The following is a 22,293-nucleotide window of genomic DNA, read 5'->3' on the forward strand; positions in this document are numbered from 1 at the left end:
GAAAAATAATTTCCTCAAAAGAAAATAAAACACTTAATGGATATGGAAGGTGTGTTATATAGAAAATCTAATTGTGATGATATTGGCTATGATCAGTTTTTTTTAGTAGACTTGACCGTATTTTATGTTCATATAACCTCTTAAATTTTAATTGTTTATAGAAATATTTCACCAGGTAAGGAATGTGACTTAAATATAAAGATATGTAATCAAAATACTTACCCACAATGCCTTTCTTATATAGTTTTTAAAAACTGTAAGTAAGAAACAAAGAATGTGTTCTTATTCCCTTAGAGTTCTTCCTGGAAAGTGTATGAGGTTTTTATTTCCTCAAAAGAAACAGACCTATGTTGGTTAGTTGAAGGAAATTGTGAACATCTTTAGAGTATGTGGGAACTAAGTTTGTACTTTTCTGATTCCCTGTATTTTCTTGTACTGTGATTGGGAGGGAGTCCTTGTCAAAATAACTTTGGTTAAGTATAGATATAGCAGTGAGTAGCCTTCTTTGTAGAATGAGAGCACACCAAGTACCAACATCTCAAGGTAAGCGGAGATCATGAATAATCCTCTGTGATTGGAGAGTTAGTGTAGTTTTGGTTGTTTTTCCTTTCCTCAAGATTTTAGTAATAAAAGAATCCTATTCCTATACTTGTGTTGACACTTGGTAAGAAATGTTTAGGAGCATTTAATACAAATCCGTTACAATTTGTTTTCTTATTTAATTAGAATTCCTTGCTACTGAATGCTATTTTAAGTAATATATAGTAATTTAAATTTTGAGTAGAACTTTTTTATATAATAGAAAGCAAAATGTTATTTGACATATTTTATATTTAATTTACATTTTACTAATTGTCAAGCTCAGATTAATGCTGGAGCTTATCTCAATGGCACCTCAATGCGAAAGGTAAAAAGCTAGTAACTTTCAACTTTTTCAGAAGCATGATTGTATCTTTCGGCAAATTTGCAGAAAGAAGCTGGTCTTAACAAATTTTGCACAATTGTCACTTCAATTTACAACATTTGAACATTTAATCTCAATGGATTTTATGTAAAATTTTATTGGGAAACATACCCATCCCAGAGTAAGAGGACTTTTTTTCTCTCTTGTATTTTTATTTTCACAAATGTATCCTGAAATAGAGAATTGTGAAACAAAGTTAAGATTTAAATCCCTATGTAATGAAAATCATACATTGTCCCTATTTAATAAATCATGAGATTTTTTAAATAACCATGAGATTATTCTGTAAAGTCCAGTTTCTTGCTTGTATTTGTTTAATGATAGAAATATCTCTTCTATAAGTATAGATTTGATGATTTGAATGGTGTTGAATGGGATGAGGATACTTAAGTAGTTTGAAGGTCTCAGAGTTTTTTCTGACAGTTTCCTTTACTTAGTTTTTGGAGTGAATAGTTTGAAGTCTAAAAAGACACTGTGTAAGTTAATGATACTCATGATCTCAAAGTAAATTTATATGGAAACCTTACAGGAAATACTCAGAAAACTGATCATGTTCCAGATTGTTAATAAGGAAATGAAAGTCTTCAACAAGCTGTTATTTTTATTGTGAATTACTTTTCCCAGTTCAGAAACAACCAATATCTAATTTATAATAGCTCTGGCAGAGGGAATTAAAATAATTTAGAATTTACTATTTGATTTGTCAAAGTATGTCCAGGAAATAAGAGACATTTACTTAGGGTCTGTCCTGTGTTTGAGTTCTTCAGTAAAAGTGACAGTATACTAAACCATGTTTAAGAAGCTAATTTGAGATTTGACATTACATTCTAGTGAATCATTTTTGGATTTTACACAGAACTGAACTCGTTGGTCCTTGTCATTCTGTGGTTTGAATTGCAAGGTCCAGAGGTTTAAAACTAATAACACCATGAAGAATTCTCCATGAGTCATCCTGTCAGCTATAGCTTCTGCTTTAGAGCCCTTCTGATATAATTAATATTTTATTGCCAGCTCTGCTAACAACTTTACATGCTTTGGATCTACATGCTAATAATATAAGTACAATGGAAAATAATGTTCAGACTCTTTTTTTTTTAATTTTTGGCTACTTCCAAAATTTTTACTTCTTTTAGTGACTCTAAGCTATACCAGTTATAAATTATAGGTGGTGAAAGGATTTATGACTGGTGTTTTTTTGGTAGGAGGGGAGAGGTAGTGGTCATTTACTACCTTAGGTTCTATGAATCTTCCTGTCCAGAGATCTAAAGATTGTCATTTTGGGAAAAATGATATAAAACTTGAGCTAGCTGGTTTATATTCATATTAAAGTAATTTCAAAATTAAGTACTATGCTTCAGGTTATTTAAATAATTTGAAAAACCTGATTAACATCCAGGACGCAGAATGCCGTAATCATTCTTGATATTTTAAAGGAGATGAGGAAATAATGGACTTTTTTTTGCTAAGTGGCAGGTATGGTCAACATAATTTCACACACAAAAAAATCACTGACCTTACTTGCCAGGAAAATTAAAAGTTTTGGTTGTAACCTGATCTTTTTTCTTACTGTAGCATCTGGGAAGCTTGTTAACTTGAGTATTGATGTTAATTTTATATAATGTGACTTGGCAAGTTAAGCCTTTGGTTTCATCACTGGCTTTGAATTATGCATTTCTGTGGATTTTACTGACTTAAAAACATATTTGAATATTGTTAGTCTTTAAGTTTATTTTTCTTTTCTACTGAATTCGAAGTCATGCCACCAGAGTTCACATTTTATTTTTGTTCTTCCTTATAGCTAATAATAATTAAGTGGTTACTGTGTGCTAGGCAGTGCTTCTCACTGAATGCTTCTCATTTTCTAATTTGATCCTCAGAACAAACTTGTGAGGTAGGTACTAGTATTATTACTATTTTACAGATGATTCTTAGAGAGGTTAAGCAACTTGTCTAAGTTCAAGCACCTTTTAATGGTGAAACTAGAATATGAACCTAGTTATGTTTTTTACTGAGGAGTCCCTGAACTGAAGGCCCTGAGCTCCCGTGTAATTTTCATTGACTACACAATATTGGAGGAGTTTATTTTTGCACTGATGTTTATTATTATTTTATGAGGGTTGAGCCTTGGAATTATCTTCATTGTTATTTATTTTGCAGAGTTCTTTGTCTAGTAACTCCTCACTAGAGTGATTTTTCCTCTGCATTTTCACATCACTGAAATCAGCATGTATCTACAATGGAATTTTTGAGAATTCTAAATTTAGTAGTTAACATTGTTTGGCTGCTAATAAAAGCTTGATCACTATCCAATGTAAGTAAAATTTCGTCAACTTCCTCCCCTTCATTTCAGTCATCCCTTATTAAGAACCATCCCAACTCCCAAATTCTTCATCATAACTAAACCCAGGGGGAAAAGAATCTAAAATCTTGGAGATTAGAGGGTAGGAATTAAGGCTTGAGTGTGACATCTCTGTTTCTTCTTTCAGAATACTTCTCACTGGAGTAGTATCAAAAGGTTAGCTTTTTTCTCACCAAAATCAATAAAAAGGAAAATATAATTTCTAGTAGACTATTATAAATAAATATGTGATAGCATAAAACTTTGGCATTCCTATGTAATTTTTCTTTGTAATCCAGAAGTTTTATTTAACAATCTTTAAAGTCCTAAGTTTTAAAATCTTAAAAACAATTATAAAATCATGTGTGTGTATATATTGTAGAATAGTTTAACCTGGCTAAAAATGGAAGTTTTACTCCAATATACATTATTTATTAGGTTAAAGTTATCTAATTACCAAGTCACATTTCCCTCTACAGTGTGATAACATATTGGGAAGAGTATGAAAATAAAAATTAAATATTGGGGGAGGCCTCTATATATTGCTATTAGTGTTTTATATATATGAACATATATATATATTTTATTGAGTTATAGTCAGTTTACAATGTTGTGTCAATTTCCAGTGTAGAGCACAATTTTTCAGTTATACATGAACATACATGTATTCATTGTTGCATTCCTTTTCACTGTGAGCTACCACAAGATCTTGTATATATTTCCCTGTGCTATACAGTATAATCTTGTTTATCTATTGTACATATGCCTGTCAGTATCTACAAATTTCGAACTCCCAGTCTGTCCCTTCCCACCCTCCTCCCCACTGGCAACCACAAGTTTGTGTTCTATGTCTGAGTCTGTTTCTGTTTTGTATTTATGTTCATTTGTCTTTTCCTTCCTTCCTTCCTTCCTTCCTTCCTTCCTTCCTTCCTTCCTTCCTTCCTTCCACATATGAGCGATCTTATATGGTATTTTTCTTTCTTTTTCTGGCTTACTTCACTTAGAATGACATTCTCCAGGGACATCCTTGTTGCTGCAAATGGCATTATGTTGTCATTTTTATGGCTGAATAGTATTCCGTTGTATAAATATACCACATCTTGTTTATCCAGTCCTCTGTTGATGGACATTTAGGTTGCTTCCATGTCTTGGCTATTGTAAATAGTGCTGCCATGAACATTGGGGTGCAGGTGTCATTTTGAAGTAGGATTCCTTCTGGATATATGCCCAGGAGCGGGATTACTGGGACATATGGTAAGTCTATTCCTAGTCTTTTGAGGAATCTCCATACTGTTTTCCACAGTGGTTGTACCAAACTGCATTCCTACCAGCAGTGTAGGAGGGTTCCCTTTTCTCCACAGCCTCTCCAGCATTTGTCATCTGTGGACTTTTGAGTGATGGCCATTCTGATTGGTGTGAGATGATACCTTATCATAGTTTTGATTTGCATTTCTCTGATAATTAGTGATATTGAACATTTTTTCATGTGCCTATTGATCATTTGTATTTCTTCCTTGGAGAATTGCTTGTTTAGGTCTTCTGCCTGTTTTTGGATAGGGTTGTTTTTTCTTATTAAGTCATATGAGCTGCTTATATATTCTGGAGATCAAGCCTTTGTCAGTTTCATCTTTTGCAAAAATTTTCTCCCATTCTGTAGGTTGTCATTTTGTTTTGTTTATGGTTTCCTTTGCTGTGCAGAAGCGTGTAAGTTGCATTAGGTCCCATTTGTTTATTCTTGCTTTTATTTCTATTTCTTGGGTAGACTGTCCTAGGAGAACAATTTTAAGATGTATGTCAGATAATGTTTTGCCTATGTTTTCTTCTAGGAGGTTTATTGTATCTTGTCTTATGCTTAAGTCTTTGATCCATTTTAAGTTTATTTTTGTGTATGGCGTAAGGGAGTGTTCTAGCTTCATTGATTTACATTCTGCTGTCCAGTTTTCCCAACACCACTTGCTGAAGAGACGGTCTTTATTCCATTGTAAGTTCTTGCCTCCTTCGTCGAAGATTAGTTGACCAAAAGTTTGTGGGTTCATTTCTGGGCTCTCTATTCTGTTCCTTTGGTCCATATGTCTGTTTTTGTACCAATACCATGCTATTTTATTATTGTAGCTCTATAGTATTGTATGACGTCTGGGGGTAGGGGGTTTCCTCCAGCCTCTTTCTTTTCCTTCAGTAATGCTTTGGCAATTCTAGGTCTTTTGTGGTTCCATATAAATTTTATTATAATTTGTTCCAGTTCTGTGAAATATGTCCTGGGTAATTTGATAGGGATTGCGTTAAATCTGTAGATTGCCTTGGGCAGTGTGACCATTTTAACAATATTGATTCTTCCAATCCAGAAGCGTGGGGTATCATTCCATTTTTTAAGTCTCCTATAATTTCCTTAATCAATGTTTTATAGTTCTCCATGTATAAGTCTTTCACCTCCTTGCTTAGATTTATTCCTAGGTATTTTATGCTATTGTTTTAATATTACAGCTCAGAATTAACAAGAAAAAGGCATCCTGAGTCAAGTGAATGAATGTGATATGACATTTAAGGCCCTTGGTTAGAATTTTTGGCATACAAGTATGCTTAGTATAGGTCATCAAAAATAAGAGCATCTAGTCACCTTATCCGAATGGCTCAAATTTCTAATAACCTTTTCCTTTAGTTATTATGGTTTTTCATATTGGTGCTTTGACTTTGTCTTATATCTAGAAAAATACATATACACACATATACATGCACCCAAACATGTTCATTGTTGTCTAAAATGTTCAAATCATCAGTATGATATTTTCAAAAGCCAGGCATGTTTGATAAATTAGGCACATGTAACATTATGTCAGCATTCAAATACAGCTGTTCTTTGTAAATATCTAACGAAAGATTTTCACAATTTTATGATTGGACAACACAATGGACAGGGACTTGAAAATAGAGGATTTTGTGCACTAGAATTGTTTCATCAATCTGTGTTGGGTTACTCTGTTGCTTAGAATATGTCCTCTTCTTAGCCTTTAGACCTGCCTTTCTGTAGCAGTCGATGGTATTATCTCTTCATTGGTTACCAGGTTTCTGATTTATCTTCTTAATCTCCTTCCTTGGCTGTCATAACCATTCCCAGTTGTTCAGAAGCTTGTTTTCTTTTCCCCAGGGTTTGACACTTGGTGTTTCTCTTTACATTTCAGTGGCCATCAATAGGTTGGTGATTCAAATCTACAATTCTAGCCCCAGGTTTTTCTGTGGGGTTCTAACTTTATTTCCTGTTAGCTGATTACATCTGCATCTCAATATCCAGCAGGTGGTAGGGATTTTATAAAACTATGAGATTCTTCTCTTGGTGATTTTTCTTAGCTGAAGTAGAAGGAAAAATGAAATAGCCATTGTTGGCATTATTACATACATATGCAACTGCACATACAGATATACATATATATTTGTTTGTTTTACCATGTACTTTAACATGGAATTTATTGATTCGAGAAAAAGTGCTGCGATTTAAAGGTTTTTTGATAAAAGTTCTTTGTACTTTATGAATGTAGTAAGTCAGTTATGATAAGCCAGTTGTACTGTAGGGTGGTCCTTGTTCTTCATCTTCTCATTCCATCTTTGTCATCTTCTTTCCTCTCCTTTTCCATTCTCTTGGATGAGAAAATAGCTCAGGAAACTGGTTTACAATCAGTAGTCTGGGAACTTCCTGGATTCTTTACCAACATCTCTCTGGATGATGCAGTTCCTGACGCAAGCAGCATTGTTTTGGGGTAGGAGTTTTTATATTGGCTGTCAGGCCAAGTGGCTAAGGTTGCTAACTGCAGGTTGGGAATTCTTTTCTGCCAACTTTTATGTTCATCTTTAAATTTAAATCCCATTCCTTCCCACGTCCCCCAACAAGTAAGGGTGGACTGCTTAGGAACTCTTATTTCTGAAGATTTGGTAATCTTTTGTAATCACTATATGCTCTAGAGCAATGTCCTCTCGATTCTCCCAGAACCCCCCTTTCATTGTTACCCCTAACTTGTTTATAAGTTAATGTCCTATTACTTACTAGGGAAGTTTTTAGATTCTTGGTTTTTTTCTTTGACTCAATTTTGACTTATATAGGAGTTAAAGGGAATTGTAATTCAACTTATACTTTAGACTAAGGGTTTGTTTGTTTGTTTTTAACTAAACTACTCCATGCCAAATAAAATAGTCATTCAGGTATTATTGTTTTATGTTTCTTTCTTACTATCCTTGCTAATAGTCTTTTTTAAAAAATCAATTTTACTGATATTCTTAATAAGCCCTGTTCTTATTACCTAGACTGTGTAATCTTTACATAAAATATAGGTTGAGATAATTTCCAAAAAGGACAGAAATGAGAAGAGCAATGGGAAGAAATTTGAAAACACTCTTTTAGACTTAGGTTAGCATTTACATATAGAATCAAACTCTTATCAAGAAGCCGCCAGTAATATTTCTTTAAAAAAGAGACAACCAGGAGGAAAAATTTTAGTTCTTTTAGCTTACAGAACTGAAAAAAAGAAAAGAGTACCCTTTGTTTTCTACTTTTGGAACATTTTTAATAACTGATCGTACTGCACTGGTAATTTTTTCTAGATTTCTGTTGTTAAACCTAAACATAAATAATTGAGGACCATGATTTGATCATGACCAAAGCGTAGACACAGACCAATAGAGCTGTAGTCAGCACTGAGGTATTTTGGATAGAGAGACGTGATGAGCAGGAAGGAACTTTTCTTGCTACGGAAACTAAATATAATATTTTAATGGTAAAATATTTCTCTTTGCTTCAGTTTTTTAAAAAATCTGTAAAATGGAAATAATATCTTCATAGTTATTTTTTAGGGTTAAATGAGATAATACATGTGAACAGTTTAGAATAGTGCTTAGCATCTACTAAGCCCTCAATAGATGTAGCTATTGCTATTATTTTTCAGATTTTTAAAAAGAGAACCCGTACTCAGGGACAGCCGATGGTAAATGCACCTGCAATTTGAGCTTTAACAAAGTAGTTAAGATACTACAAATAGTATCCAGTTCCACCTGTTTGTTGAATCTTGCTTTAAGAACGCTTAAGATTTAAATCCCTTATTCTGGTTGTAGAATGAATAAATTTAATAACAGTCTTACAAGTGAAGTAACTACATCTTTTCTTTTGTTTTTTCTTTGTTTTAGGTTTCCCCTCAAAAAACCTATAAGGTAAGTTGTTCAGTTACACTTCATGTGTTTGGGTTAAATTTTACCTAGAAGCATTCCTTTGAAATTATGGTGCATTTTTGTGGTTTTGAAAACATGGATTTACGTAGTTTAAAATTTCAAAATGCTTTACAAATTTAAAATATAACAGGTGTTGCATATTTTTTCTGGAAGACAACATTATTTTGATAACATTTTCAATGTTTTTAATATAAGCATTTTAAAAGTTTGTTCAAATTGATACTTAAGGTTACTCCCTATGAAGAGATTTAATTTTAAAATCTATTGTGACTGTTTTCAGTTGTGAGTAGCTTGGGAAGTATAAATGGATTGCCAGTTTTTGACGTGTTTTATCATATGGGCAACTGTAACTGCCTTTAATTTAGTTAATGAACTTTGGCAAAATAGATCAGTCTTAATTACCCTAAGACAGTAAAGGGAAAAGTCCAAAATGTCCAAATATGTCTGTGCTTGTATCCATATTTCCATATTTATTCATTTCCCGGGATTAAGTGCCTCTTCCTCAGTACTTGTTCTTCAACATCTCTTCACTCTCCCATCTTGATTGTCATAAATATTATTTAAAAGGTAGGTAGTGTGTCATTCCTAATTATGAGAGTATTTTTATCATTTGTAGTGATGGCATAGTGCAGAATACCAATGTTAATCTTGGCATTTTAGTTAATAAGTAGTGTATGTGTTATAGTAGTGGTCTTATTTGCTACCCAGCCATTATCTGATCAGTGTAATTGAGTAGGCTATAGGAAAAATAATAATTCTAGTGTCACCCAGGCCTTGCAGAGATTTCTGTGTCAAGAACCATAGGCAGGCATTAAGTGAGGCTTGCCTAAGGTTTTTTTTTTTAATGTTCTCATCCATGCTGTATTTTATTTACCCAGTGATTTTTTACCTGACCATACTATATACATAGGGTTGGGTAATATGTTTAATTACTTTTAGGTACTGTTTTCTTTTCTGTTAAATGGAAATAATAGTGATTAACCTGTGAAAAAAACCACTAAAAGAATTTAAGCAGTTATTTCTAAGAATAAAATAGACTTTTTACTAAACAGTAGTCATTATTTTTAAGCGCTTTTTATTACCATGTAAATAGCGAAGACTGAATTTTAAAACTTCATGAAAAAATATAAAGAGGTTTATGAGACTGTGTAAGGTAAACTGACTTCTTGGTTTCTCTGTATAAGACACACTTGGGATTTTAAAGTTTTTTAAAGTTTTTATTCAAATAATTTTCTTGTAGTAAAAATTTAATTGCTTTTATTTAATTTAGGCATGGAAGTATTTTGAACCGAGAGTCACCAACAGATAAGAAGCAGAAAGTTGAACGCAGTGCATCACATGATTTTGATCCCACAGGTAAAAACACTGTTCTTTCAAAGAATATTCAGAGTAGTGAAATTCAGAATGAGAAACCTTAAGCTTCGTAACTAACTACCTGAAACACCTAGGAGAAGCTACCTGCGTTTGATCTGTTTAAGACTCGTTCCTCTTCAGTTACGAAATATAAAACCTTTGCATTCAGGAGGAATACAAACATTTTTTAACTTTCGACACCATCAGTTCCACCATAGAAGCATCATTGTAGATTATATTATATTTAAAAATAATGATGGTAATAGAAATAGTTATTATATCATAATTGGAGAGTTTGGTCAGACCAAGGATTTACTAGTAAGATAAATCCCAGGTATGAACAGTAGTATGTTTATAAAATCAAGGTTATAACAGCTACAAATTTCTGTAGTCATTTAAAAATTCACATATGAACATGATAAACTGTAATATTAAATAAAGTAAATTAATGATCATTTCATTTTAGAGTAAGCAAATTAATAGAAATCCCTTTTTCTTCAGTCAAAAAGTATTCTAAACTCAAAGAGCTGTCTTTCAACCTCAGTGATGTTGATCTTTCCTAGAGTTTTCATGCTAGCAGACTTTTGACTGTTTATGTTCTTAATTTTATAGCTTGAACCTCTTGTAATATAAAGGCTTTTGTTTTCTCCTTGTAAAGTCACTCAGTTTCTAATTTATAACAGTTGCTTGATAATTTTGCTTTTGTCATTTGATACTTGTTCTTTGTACACATACTATTTTATTCAGCTGTGTGTTCCTATGACACAAGATAAGTAAATGCTAAGGTCTCAGATACATAAATATAATGTATCTATTTTTAGATATTTTCACTTAGAAATAAAATTTTTAATTTTTAATAGAGTATATTTATATTTGTATCTAATTAAGATATTTCATACATTTAGTATAAACTGCTAATTTATTTTGAAGAAATATTGTAAGTACTATCTAGGAAGGGAAGAATGGGAAGTGAATAGCTACTAAATTATCTGCATCTTGGGTGGTAGGTTAAAAATGAAATCCCAATCATCAATTTAGGAGGTTTTGGTGGTGGGAGTATGTAATATGTAACTTCTCGATCTCCATTAAGAAATAATTCTTTGTTTCTGACACCTAGTGTTGGTGTTATGGCACTCAGAGGCTTTCATTTAAATGATTAGTTACTGTCTTGACAACTAGGGTCACGAGTTTCTGCCCTGTATTCATAGAAGCATTATAGTCTTGTTAGATTGACTTATTCTGTATTCTTCATCTGTGATGGGCCCATCTCCAAAGACTAAAGATTTAGCAAAGTAGTATTCAGTGCTTCCTAATGAGATTATTTCAGCTTTTAGTCCTTTTGTCATCTCTACAATTGTGAAATGATATATTTTGTAGACTTTTCATGTGTTGTTTTGTTGGAACATATTTATATTGCACTGTCTTTTCTTCAGTAAATCTAAAATATGTCATTACCTATGCTGTTCATGACTGTTCTAAGTGCTATCACCTGTGAGGTTCATACTTTGTGTTTGCACGATTTAACTTGATCATGATTCATTCTTTTTTCCCCCATGAATTTTTCCCCTTACATTGGTCTCCATATTTTCTATATCTCTCTCCTTTTCTCCCACTCCTGTGCAGATAGCTCCTCCAAGAAGACAAAGTCTAGTTCAGAGGAGAGTAGATCCGAGATATATGGTAAGCTAACGTAGCCAATTCAGCCTTGCACCTTTGGAGCTTGCTTCATGCTGTTTTTTTTTTTTTTTTTCTTTTTTTAATAACTGCAGTCTTCCTTGTATCTGCTCTGCATGGCATGATCTACTGCAGGGAAAGGGAACCTGGGATTTTAATTTGGCTGTGATGTGGAAGCTTAAGGTTGCTAGAAACTAACATTGTAGAGTAAGAACAGGCACATTACCCATCTCCTCTTTCATCTTTTTTATGTTAGGAAAGTGATTATCTCAAATATATTTGGGTCAAGTTTCTCCAAATAACATGGATAAGCTTTGAATTCTTGGCATTTTCTTCCCGTGTCCTATTTGCAGAGTTTGGATCATGTAGAATTTCATCAATCCTATCAGTATTTTTCTCTAAGTGTAGTAATGGTATAGTTTAGGTATGTTAGCATTTCTTTGGAATTTTTGTTTTATTTTTTATTTGTTTCTTTATTTTTAATTGCCTCAACAGCTGGAAATGCTGTTCTTATATAGTTTATCTACAACAGCAAGAATAACTTAAGTATTTTATTTTTGTAGCTTGAAGAATTTGTCTCTGCCTTTTGTAAGTTTCCCCAAAGCTTATTCTGAAAGCGAAAATTTCAAAACGGCAGCATTAAAAATAATCTTCACTAACAGCAGGTTTAACCTGAATGATCAAGTTTTGCAACTGATGATTGAAACACTAATATTTCCAGACTGTGTCCTGTCTTCTGAAGATGATATAAACCATGTTTGTAAAGTTTGGACATATTTTTCCTTTTCCTTTGCATACTTTTTACCTGGCCTCTTTTCTTGTTTTGGCATCTAATTAGTTTTTTGAGAAAAGTGAATAGGAGAAGCCCTACCTGCAACCAAGACTTTAAAAATAATCTCTGAAAGACTAATTTATAAAGTTATTTCTTTTAAAGAAGTTTCCAAATTTGGCCTCAAAGGAAAACCGGGTCTTCTCTAATGGAGCCAAAAGTCTAGCAAGTGGAAGTTTCCCAGGTGTAGCTCTTTCCTAGCTTGATATATATACATGAAAAGAAAAAAAAAATCTGAAAATGCCCCTCCTCCCTTTTAAGATATTTTATAATTTATGTCTCCTGACACTTGAACCCATAATATCAGGTACTGTTTAGTTTTATGAAGCCTCAGTGTTTGGTTATAAAATCAGTTAATAACCTGTGTGAGATACATACAGTTCTTTGCGTGGGTTTATGAAATCAGTGCTTTTTCTATGTAGTTGAACGTTTTACAGTAATTCAATAGGAAATGTTTACAGCATGCCATGTGGGCATGTCAAGTTCATGCTTTCTCCTCCCTCCAAAGTATTTGGCTCCTCATAAGTAAGGAATAACTTCAGAATTTCTTGAGACTCTGTCCTTCTGTTCTATTATAAAGAGCTTCCTATGGTTTATTCTCTCCTTGGGAATGTGAAAACTATCTTTGTAGCTCCATTCTTTTCTAATAACCTTTGCAAGGTTGTAATTTCATCTCCCCCACCATTTTTCAAGATCTGTGTTATGTATGTAAAAGCTTAGCGTTTGCTTTGTATGAGACTAACAATTTAAGAATCTATGACTGGAAATATTATACTAATATTTTTCTTACCAGTAATAGGAATATTAACACTAGTTTAGATACACCATTGGCTTGATAGTAATAGAAACATTTTTAAGTGGTTATGGGGAGGTAAGGTATAGCTTCTCTGTGTTTGTTTCTTGAGAACCCTTGAAATACCTTTTTTGGAAGGAACTGAGCCATGAGTTCTCAAAAAGCACTTTAGAGAGAGATGAGTTGATCAGAACGAAGTTAGCACGTTAATTTAAATCTCTTTGACGTTACAAATATTTTATCATCTGTACGAATAGACTTCTTCAGACTGTGTGCAGTTAGCATGGATGAAGAGGAATCTCTGGAGAGTGAAGGAAAGCTTGGAAATACTGGAATATGACTGAGTAGAATCATAGTAACTGGTAACATGATTTTAGTGTAGAGTCTCTTAACAAGCCCACTTCTGAGTTTTGAGATTATACGTTGTCTTCTCTTGGGGTAAAATTTGTTAGCTAGATACTTAACACAAATGATAGTCATTCAATTACAAATTATTTATTTTAAACTTTCGCAGCCATTTTAAAAATCCATTTTGGGAGATAGATTTACTTTGCTCATTTTAAAAGGAAACCAAATGTTTGTTTTGTATTCACCTCTTTTATTAAGTTTCTGCCCAACGCAGTAGGTCAGTATTTGTTCCTTTTCCTCTTATTTTCCCCTCTGTACCTTTTGGAGTCTGTTGACCATGTACAGATAAATTTTCTGATCTGCAATTTTAATGATACTTAATTTTCTCTTTTTCCTTATTAATATTTTAATGGAGAAATTTTGTGGAGGGTTGAGGACTATGAGAGATTTACCAAGGGGATTTTGAGTTAGATTACAACTTCCTAACTTCTGTCTTGGTTTCATGAAGAGAATTTAGCTGATGGTATTAGGTACAAGAAAATAAGCCATGTCTTTTTCATATTGTCTTGGTGTGCTGGGGCTGCTATAACAAAATACCAGAAATTGGGCTTAAACAACAGAAATTTATTTTCTCATAGTTTTGGAGGCTAGAGGTATGAGATCCGGCTGCCAGCGTTGGTTGGGTGCTGGTGAGAGCTCTTCTCCTGGCTTAAAGGCGGCCACCTTCTTGCTTTGTGCTCACACGGTCTTTCCCTTAGTGCAGGCATGTGTAGTGCAGGGGAGAGAGAACAAGCTCTCTGGTGTTTCGTAAGGATACTAATCCCATCATGGGGGCCTCACTCCCATGACCTCATCTAACCCTAATTCCTCCCCTGCCCCACCTCCCTGCAAAGACCTTGTCTCCAAACACTGTCACATTAGGCATTAGGGCCCAACATATGAATTTTAGCGGGGAGGAGTGACACAGACATTCAGTCTATAACAGAAGTGAATTGTTAGTAGTTGAAATATCATGGTTTGGATACTTCAGAGTGAATTTTTTTAATTCATTTTTTTTTCTTATTCAAGCTTCTCATATCTGTAAAAAAGAAACGTTCTTGGTTTCATTTTCACTCCCACCAAGTTATTATTCTCTCTGTTTTTTTCTTCAACCTTGCAAAGAGCATTCTACAACATGAACCTTTTGTGTCCTCACAAGTCATTCACTTCTTTATCACTTAAAATCTGACTTCTGAACATATACTATCTGGAAGGTGAGTCATAATATCCAACTTGAACATCTATGAACTTTTTCTCCATTCTCACCTTCCCTCTGAACCATTAGGCAATGCTGATGCCCTTTCTTTGGTTTCTATAATATTATATCAACCTGTTTCATTTTCCTTTGTAATTGTTTTGTCTTTTCTGTACTTGAGTGCTTTTTCCTTCTTATAAAGGTAGGCATGACCCAAATTTCTGTCCCTGGTCTCTCTCCCTATTTCCAGTCTTATATTTTTAACTGTTTGCTGAATACTTTCACTCTAGATATCAAATTCAAATGACCAGTCTGGAATTTATCATTGTTAACTATGACTAGACATCAATCCTTCTCCTTGATTTCCTGGATTCTTTTTACAGCACTGTTGTTCTTCCATTTACTTAGTCTTATTTTCTTAAATTTATCTTTGACTTCTCCCTTTCCCTTGTCCTCTGTCATCAACTGTTTGCCAGATCTCATTGATTCTACCATCACATTATTTTTTATCTCTTACTCTTAGTTCCATCTCCACTGCTTTGTTCAGTTCTTCATCATGTCATTGGACATTTTAATAGACTCATAACTTACTTTCACTTTGATTGCACATTGATTCACTTCCTTTTCTCCATCCTATTGTATTCTGTCAGATTAATATTTCTAAAGTAAGGATTTGGTCATTCACTTGTTAGGAAAGTAGAATAGTTTTTAAGATATATCATGATTTGTCTCCAATTCATCATTCTGACTCTCCTCCACATTTTCATTTCCCAAAGATGGCTTGGTATTCTTTTTTTTTTTTTTTTTTAAGTATAGTCAGTTTACAGTGTTGTGTCAATTTCTGGTGTACAGCATAATGTTTCAGTCATACATATGTATACATACATATATTTGTTTTCATATTCTTTTTCATTATAAGTTACTACAAGATATTGAATATAATTCCCAGTGCTCTACAGTAGAAACTTGTTTATCTGTTTTTATATATTAGTTAATATCTGCAAATCTCAAACTCCCTATTTATCCCTTCCCACTTCATTCCTCCCCTGGTAACCATAAGTTTGTTTTCTATGTCTGTGAGTCTGTTTCTGTTTTGTATTTATGGTCATTTGTCTTTTTTTTAGATTCCACATATAAGTGATATCATATGGTATTTTTTTTCTCTTTCTGGCTTACTTCAGTTAGAATGACGATCTTCATATCCATCCTGTTGCAGCAAGTGGCATTATTTTATTTTTTATGGCTGAGTAGTATTCCATTGTATAAATATACCACAACTTCTTTATCCAGTCATCTGTCAGTGGACTTTTAGGTAGCTTCCATGTCTTGACTATTGTAAATAGTGCTGCTGTAAACATTGGGGTGTATGTACCTTTTTGAATTAGAGTTTCCTCCGAATATATGGCCCGGAGTGGAATTGCTGGGTCATATGGTAAACCTATTTATAATTTTTTGAAGAATCTGCATACTGTTTTCCATAACAGCTGCACCAAACTACATTCCTACCAACAGTGTAGGAAGGCTCCCCTTTCTCCACACCCTCTCCAGCATTTATTGTTTGTGGACTTTTGAATGATGGCCATTCTGACTGGTGTGAGGTGATACCTCATTGTAGTTTTGATTTGCATTTCTCTGATAATTAGCGATATTGAGCATTTTTTTCATGTGCTTGCTGACAATTTGTATGTCTTCATTGGAGAATTACTTATTTAGATCTTCTGCCCATTTTTGGATTGGCTTGTTTTTTTTTTATTATTATATGAACTGTTTATATATTCTGGAAATTAAGTCCTTCTCAGTCTCACCTTTTGCAAATATTTTCTCCCATTGCATAGGTTCTTTTTGTCTTACTTATGGTTTCCTTTGCTGTGCAAAAGCTTGTAGTGGTTCAGTGTTCTTTCTAGGCTCATGGCATTCCTGTTGTTATCTCCTGAAGCTCCCCATTAGTCTCCTCCCCCTCCTTCAAGGCCAAGTTCAAATACTGCCTTCTTCACAGGGCTTTCCTAGGGTTACTCAGCCACTTTTGTTGTCTAAACTTTGACATCCTGCTTTATATCTAGTTATTTGTGTTTATATTCATCTTTACATCTCCCATAATGCCTGACACACTGGAGTCCCTCATTAAGTGAATTTGAATGAGTGGTTGTTGAGAGTGGGATGAAGTATTTTAGTAAAGAGAATTGATGGACTAAAATGTTGATTCCGCTTAATTGGATTTTTCTTTTCTTTTGAAAAATGTTAAGGTGGAAGAAAATGTAACTTGGAAAAGATACTTACTGCTGTTTGTAGTCTAAAAGAATGAAATCGGCATACTTGGAACTTCAGACTCCTCTTGCTGGCAGCATTGTGCATTTAGAATCAAGAAGCTTCTTAATCAAAGGATTATCTGAGGTCTCACTCATAAAACATGTATGTTTGGCAGCAGTTTAAAAATGAGCTGTTTTTATGAGGTTGCACATGGTCTTTCTCCACACCCTTCCCTAAAGCTAATTCTTAAGAGGTGAGACTTAGAGTAAGTTTACTCATGTAATAAAATCAAAGGTGAAGAAAGACTGATGTGCTTTCCCTTAAGTTAATGCAGTGTGGAAGGTTTAGCCTGTTGCCTTACATATTTAACACTGTATTTTCACTAATTTCCTCTTTGGCAATGTAGTTGTTGCATTTTTCGAGGAATGTATTTTAGTGAAACTTGAGAATACTTTCTCACCTTTTTCAGAATACCTTAAAGACTTTTTCCCCTCCCGACTCAAGAGCGTTACAAAGACTTAATTTTTTTTCACTTTTAAAATACAATCCTTGGTAATTATCTTTTGAAGAAGAACAATCTTTTTACGTTGGTTTCAAATGCCACATTGGGAAGGAGGATCAAGATGGTGTAAAAGAGGATGTGGAACTTACCTCCACCCACAGACACATCGAAAATGTATCTACATGTGGAGCAATTCTCATGGAAAGCTAACTGGAAACAGGTAGAAAACTCCTTTGCAAACAAGGCTTCAAGAAAGATTCCTAGGTAATCAGGAAGAAAAGCATGAAGTTGGAACCTGTGCCCCCAGAGGGGAACTAAGAGGAAAAGGGAGATGGCATAGGCTGACACTCACCCTGTGGAATGAGCTGATTGAGCCACAGACTGGGCATCCCAGTACTGGGGTCCTGTGCGGTGGAGACAATTCCCCTTGTCTGCTTGGAGAACCAAAGGGAGAGATAGAAAGGCTGGAGGAGCCTTGACTCCACTTGTGAGGAGTGCATGGGTGCTGGCTTTCCACCAGGCTGGGCAGTGGAAGGTCTGCCCTAGCAGCTGCCACCTCATCATTCTCCCCCATCTGAGCTGGGTGAACACTCTAGCCCCTCTTACTCTGTGCCACAGTGTGGCACTGGATCTTGGGCAGCCAGGACCTAGGGAAAACTCAAGCTAGGGATGCAGCAGCGAACAGGGACCTGGGAAGTGGTCCAGGTGGGGGGGTGGTGGCCATTGTTGGTGCTTACTCAAACAGTGCTGTAGAAGCAGCCAGACTTTTTTAAAAATCATTTTTCAGTTATATTAGATAAAATTGATATAATTTTACTGCACACGTAGCCAAAATAATCTTGAAAAAAAAGAACGAAGCTGGGGGAATCATGCTCCCTGACTTCAGACGATACTACAAAGTGATAGTAATCAAAACAGTATGGTACTGGCACAAAAGCAGCCCAGACTTCTGACAGCAATGCAGCCATTTGAACTCCCACAGCCAACATGTAGTGATCCCCAGTCCCGCCAAACGAACACTCCAGCCCTGCCCACTCCACGCCACAACATTGCACTAGATCTGGGATGACCACAACAGGGGAAAAGACTCGCCCTCGGGCTGCATCTGAGTGGAATTGCGGATGCTTACACAGGCAGCACATCAGACCTCTGTAAGTGCACGAGCCCCACCTACTTCAGCACTCCCCTCCTTTGGGGCAAAAGTCCCAGTGTGGGGAGAAGGAAAAACACACACTTGGAGGGAACAGAGCCACCTCTAGCCTGACCCTCAGGGCTTCTGCTCCAGCAAGTTGAGAGCAGACCCTTCCTCTAACAAGGTGGCAACTGCTACTGAGCAGGGAGGAAGCCCTGCTTTACACCCTTTATAGGTTCTAGCTTCCCCTAAACCAGCTACAGCCCTTATTAATATTGATATTGATAGTGGCCAGCACACCCTGAGGAAAGAAGCAACTGACATCTACATCAAATCCAGCCCTCATACCAAAGACATTGGGCACACACAGTCTACACTGGGATGCTCTGGTATAAAGACACCCCGCCAGACCACAGTGGATAACTGTTTCACCTAAATTCATATAGACAGGGAAAGTTAAGTAAAATAAAAAGGCAGAGGAACTACTCTCAATTGAAAGAGTAAGAGAAAATCCTTGAAAAAATAAATAATGAAACAGAGATAATCAGTCTACCAGATAATGAATTCAGAAAGCTGGTAATAAAAATGCTAACTGAGTTAATGAAAGAGAATTGGTCCAAGCACAGATCATTTTAACAAGGAACTAGAAACTATGATAAAGATACTTTGAGATAAGTAGAGGGTGCAGTGGGTCTAGAAGTGGGCACATAACCCTGTCTAGATATTTAGGGAAAGTTTACAAGAGGAGACGATTTGTTTCTTGAGAACTTCTTGGTGTCTCTCGTCTTCTAAATTTATCTATCACAATGAGTCCTGCTCTGTAAAATTTCCCAACTCTCTTCCTTCCCCATTGAAAACTAATTTGCTTGTCTGTTAAAACAAAACAAAACAAAATTTAGACAAAGACATAAATGAGGATTGGTCCTGTTAAGGAGTTTTACATTAATGATAGGAGTTCATTAACACAAAACTATTTTTTAATTGATGGCATGGATAGATAAGTAATAAATTTCTGAGCAGGAAAATCCAAGGGCAACCCACCCCTAATCATAAAAAAAATAATACCTAACATTTATGAGCCTGTAGTATTTGTAAGGCATTAAACTAAATACTTCAGGTACATTATATTCAAGTGAAATACACAAACATAGCAAACTCTCAGCCCCCACTGCTCCTCTCCCTCATTGTGTGTACAAGCACCCAATTCTCTATGGGGACCTGAAAAACATCTGCTTAAGAAGCATGGTGGCAAGAAACAAAGCAAAACAAAACAAAAAATAACAACAACCAAAAAACTGACAGTGGCTTAGCATGGCAAACACCAACACTAGAATCCTTTAATTCTAAAGTCAAAATACTTATTTTGTAATTTCAAGTAACTGTAAAGGAGGTCATCGAATGTTTATGTTTCCAAAACTGGGCATGCATTTTAAAAGATTCCTGTGGAACACCATTTTCTTATTCTTGTATTGATTCTATTATGTACTGGAAATTTATAAAGAATGCCTCTTTCCTTGATTTTATGTATTCATACCTATTCTATTTAGAGTTTTTCCTAGTTACTTGAAGGAACATTAAACAAAAGAAAACAATTAAATTCTGGTAAGTTATCTTTCCTCTGCCCCCATTACAATTTCCTGTTATGAAGGAATGGCAAATTTGTGAATTCAAATACTGTTTAGTATTTAGTCGTCTCTAGAATTGACGTCTCACATGTTTTTTAATGTTGAAAATTAACTTTTTGAGGTCCAATTTTCGTAAAGTAAGATGCACTCAGTTTAAGCGTACCGTTCAATGAGTCTTGACAAATGAATACATTTAGGTAACCGTCACTTTAATTAAGATATAGAACATTTCTATCACCCAAGAAAGTTCTTTCACGTCTCCTTGCATCATTCTTACCTCTCCTCCCAGTCTGGCCGCTAGGCAACCACTAATATGCTTTTTGTTGCTATAGTTTAGTTTTGCCTCATCTATGTTGGAATCATGTACTATGTACTCTCTTTTCTATCTGCCTTCTTTTCCTTAGCATGATGTTTCTGTGATTCATTCATGTTTGTTGAGTGTGTGAGTAGTTCCTATTTTTTTCCTTGCTAAGTAGTATTTTATTGTAATGTATATATCACCATTTGTTTATCCATGTCTGTTGGTCAACATTTGAGTTGTTTGTAGTTTTTGGCTCTTATGAACAAAACTGCTGTGAACATTTGTGTACCAGTCTTTGTATGGACATGAGTTTTCACTTCTCTTGGGAGTTAAATTGCTGGGTCATATGTAAATGTTTGTTTACCTTTATAAGAAATTTTGAAATTGTTTTCCAAAGTGTTTGTACTATTTTACACTCCCACCAGCAATGTATGAGAGTTTCAGTTTCTCCACATCCTTGCCTATACTTGGTATTATCAGTCTTTTTCTTTTTAGCCATTCCAGTTAGTGTATAGTGGTTCCTCATTGTAGTTTTAATTTGCATTTTCCTGATGACTGCAGATGTTGACCACTTTTGCGTGTATTTATTGGCTGTTGGTGTATTTTCCTTTGTGATGTGTTTATTCAAATCTTTTGTCCCTTTAAAATGTGTCTTCCATCATCAGATTGTAGACTTGTTTTTTTTTAAAAAAATGTATGTCTGAATACAAGTGCTTTATCAGATAATTTGTATTGAGAATATTTTCTTCCAGTCTGTGACTTGCTTTTTTATTTTCTTATCAGTGTCATTAGAAGAGCAGATATTTTAAATTTTGAGTTCATTTTGCCAGTTTTTTCTTCTATGATCAGTGCATTTTGTATCCTAAAAGTTCTCTGCCTGTCCTAAGGTCTTAAAGATTTTCTCCTGTGTTTTCTTATGAAAATCTTCAGCTTTTATGTTTAGGTCCATGATTTGCTCTAAGTTAATTTTTGTGTAGGGTTATGAATTAAGGTTCGAGGTTCATGTTTTCCATCCTGGGATCCAGTTATTGCAGTTTTTCATCTGTACTGATAGCAAGAAATATACTTATATATTCATTAATATGCAGTCTTTAGTATATCCTTTATTTTGTGCATCAGGCTTATTTAAAAGATCATGGCTCTTTGTACAAAAAAACTTCATTTTGAAGAAGTTTTTATATTCTAATCACCATTATATTTGTGTTATTTTACATTTTATATATTGATTTTTGGTGAAACGCTTAGATTCTGCAAAGCTGAAAGTATATATTAAGCCTTTGGCTAATACAGAATTGAGGATCTGGTCGTGGCCTGTGATAAAACAGCTCTGGGCACTAGTCGGGGTTCTGTTCTGGGACACCCCTGTTCTTTGGTTGTGGTCTTTCTCTTACCTTGCCTTGACAATTTTTGTTTGCTGTTTAACTAGAAGGAAAACAAATTCTCTGTAGGAATCAGGTAAGTATATGAAAGAAATGAAAGAATTGGTTGAACTCACAGGTTCCTTATCTTTTCTATTTTTTCTCTTTTCATTTTTTCTATGAGCTGAAGTCTTTTTTTCCTTTGGACTTTTCCTTTTTTCCCTCCCTCTCAGGAGAAGAGCTGCAGGTGCTCTGTAAGCACCTCCTTTCTTTATATAGTCTGTTTTTCTGAGTATATTTTCTTGAGAGTGAGATTGGGCTTCTCTAGAGTTTACCCTGGGATGCTCCTAGCCTAACATCTCAAAATGTTTGATTATTGTCGGTTTA

General features: G+C 34.6%; 1 protein-coding gene across 3 annotated transcripts in view; it reads left to right on the forward strand.

Moving 5' to 3' along the window:
* Nucleotides 1-22,293, forward strand: part of ARHGEF12 (Rho guanine nucleotide exchange factor 12) — a 124,726-nt gene that overhangs the window by 46,327 nt on the left and 56,106 nt on the right. For 2 of the 3 annotated variants that reach the window (XM_074356967.1, XM_074356965.1), the window contains exons 2-4: nt 8,469-8,492; nt 9,781-9,866; nt 11,487-11,543. In XM_074356967.1, the coding sequence (XP_074213068.1) occupies nt 8,469-8,492; nt 9,781-9,866; nt 11,487-11,543 (167 nt within the window). The remainder of the gene's footprint in view (nt 1-8,468; nt 8,493-9,780; nt 9,867-11,486; nt 11,544-22,293) is intronic. The other variant, XM_074356966.1, reaches the window with a different exon arrangement.

The sequence above is a fragment of the Camelus bactrianus genome, chromosome 33, assembly GCF_048773025.1.
Source record: "Camelus bactrianus isolate YW-2024 breed Bactrian camel chromosome 33, ASM4877302v1, whole genome shotgun sequence".
Classification (NCBI taxonomy): domain Eukaryota; kingdom Metazoa; phylum Chordata; class Mammalia; order Artiodactyla; family Camelidae; genus Camelus; species Camelus bactrianus.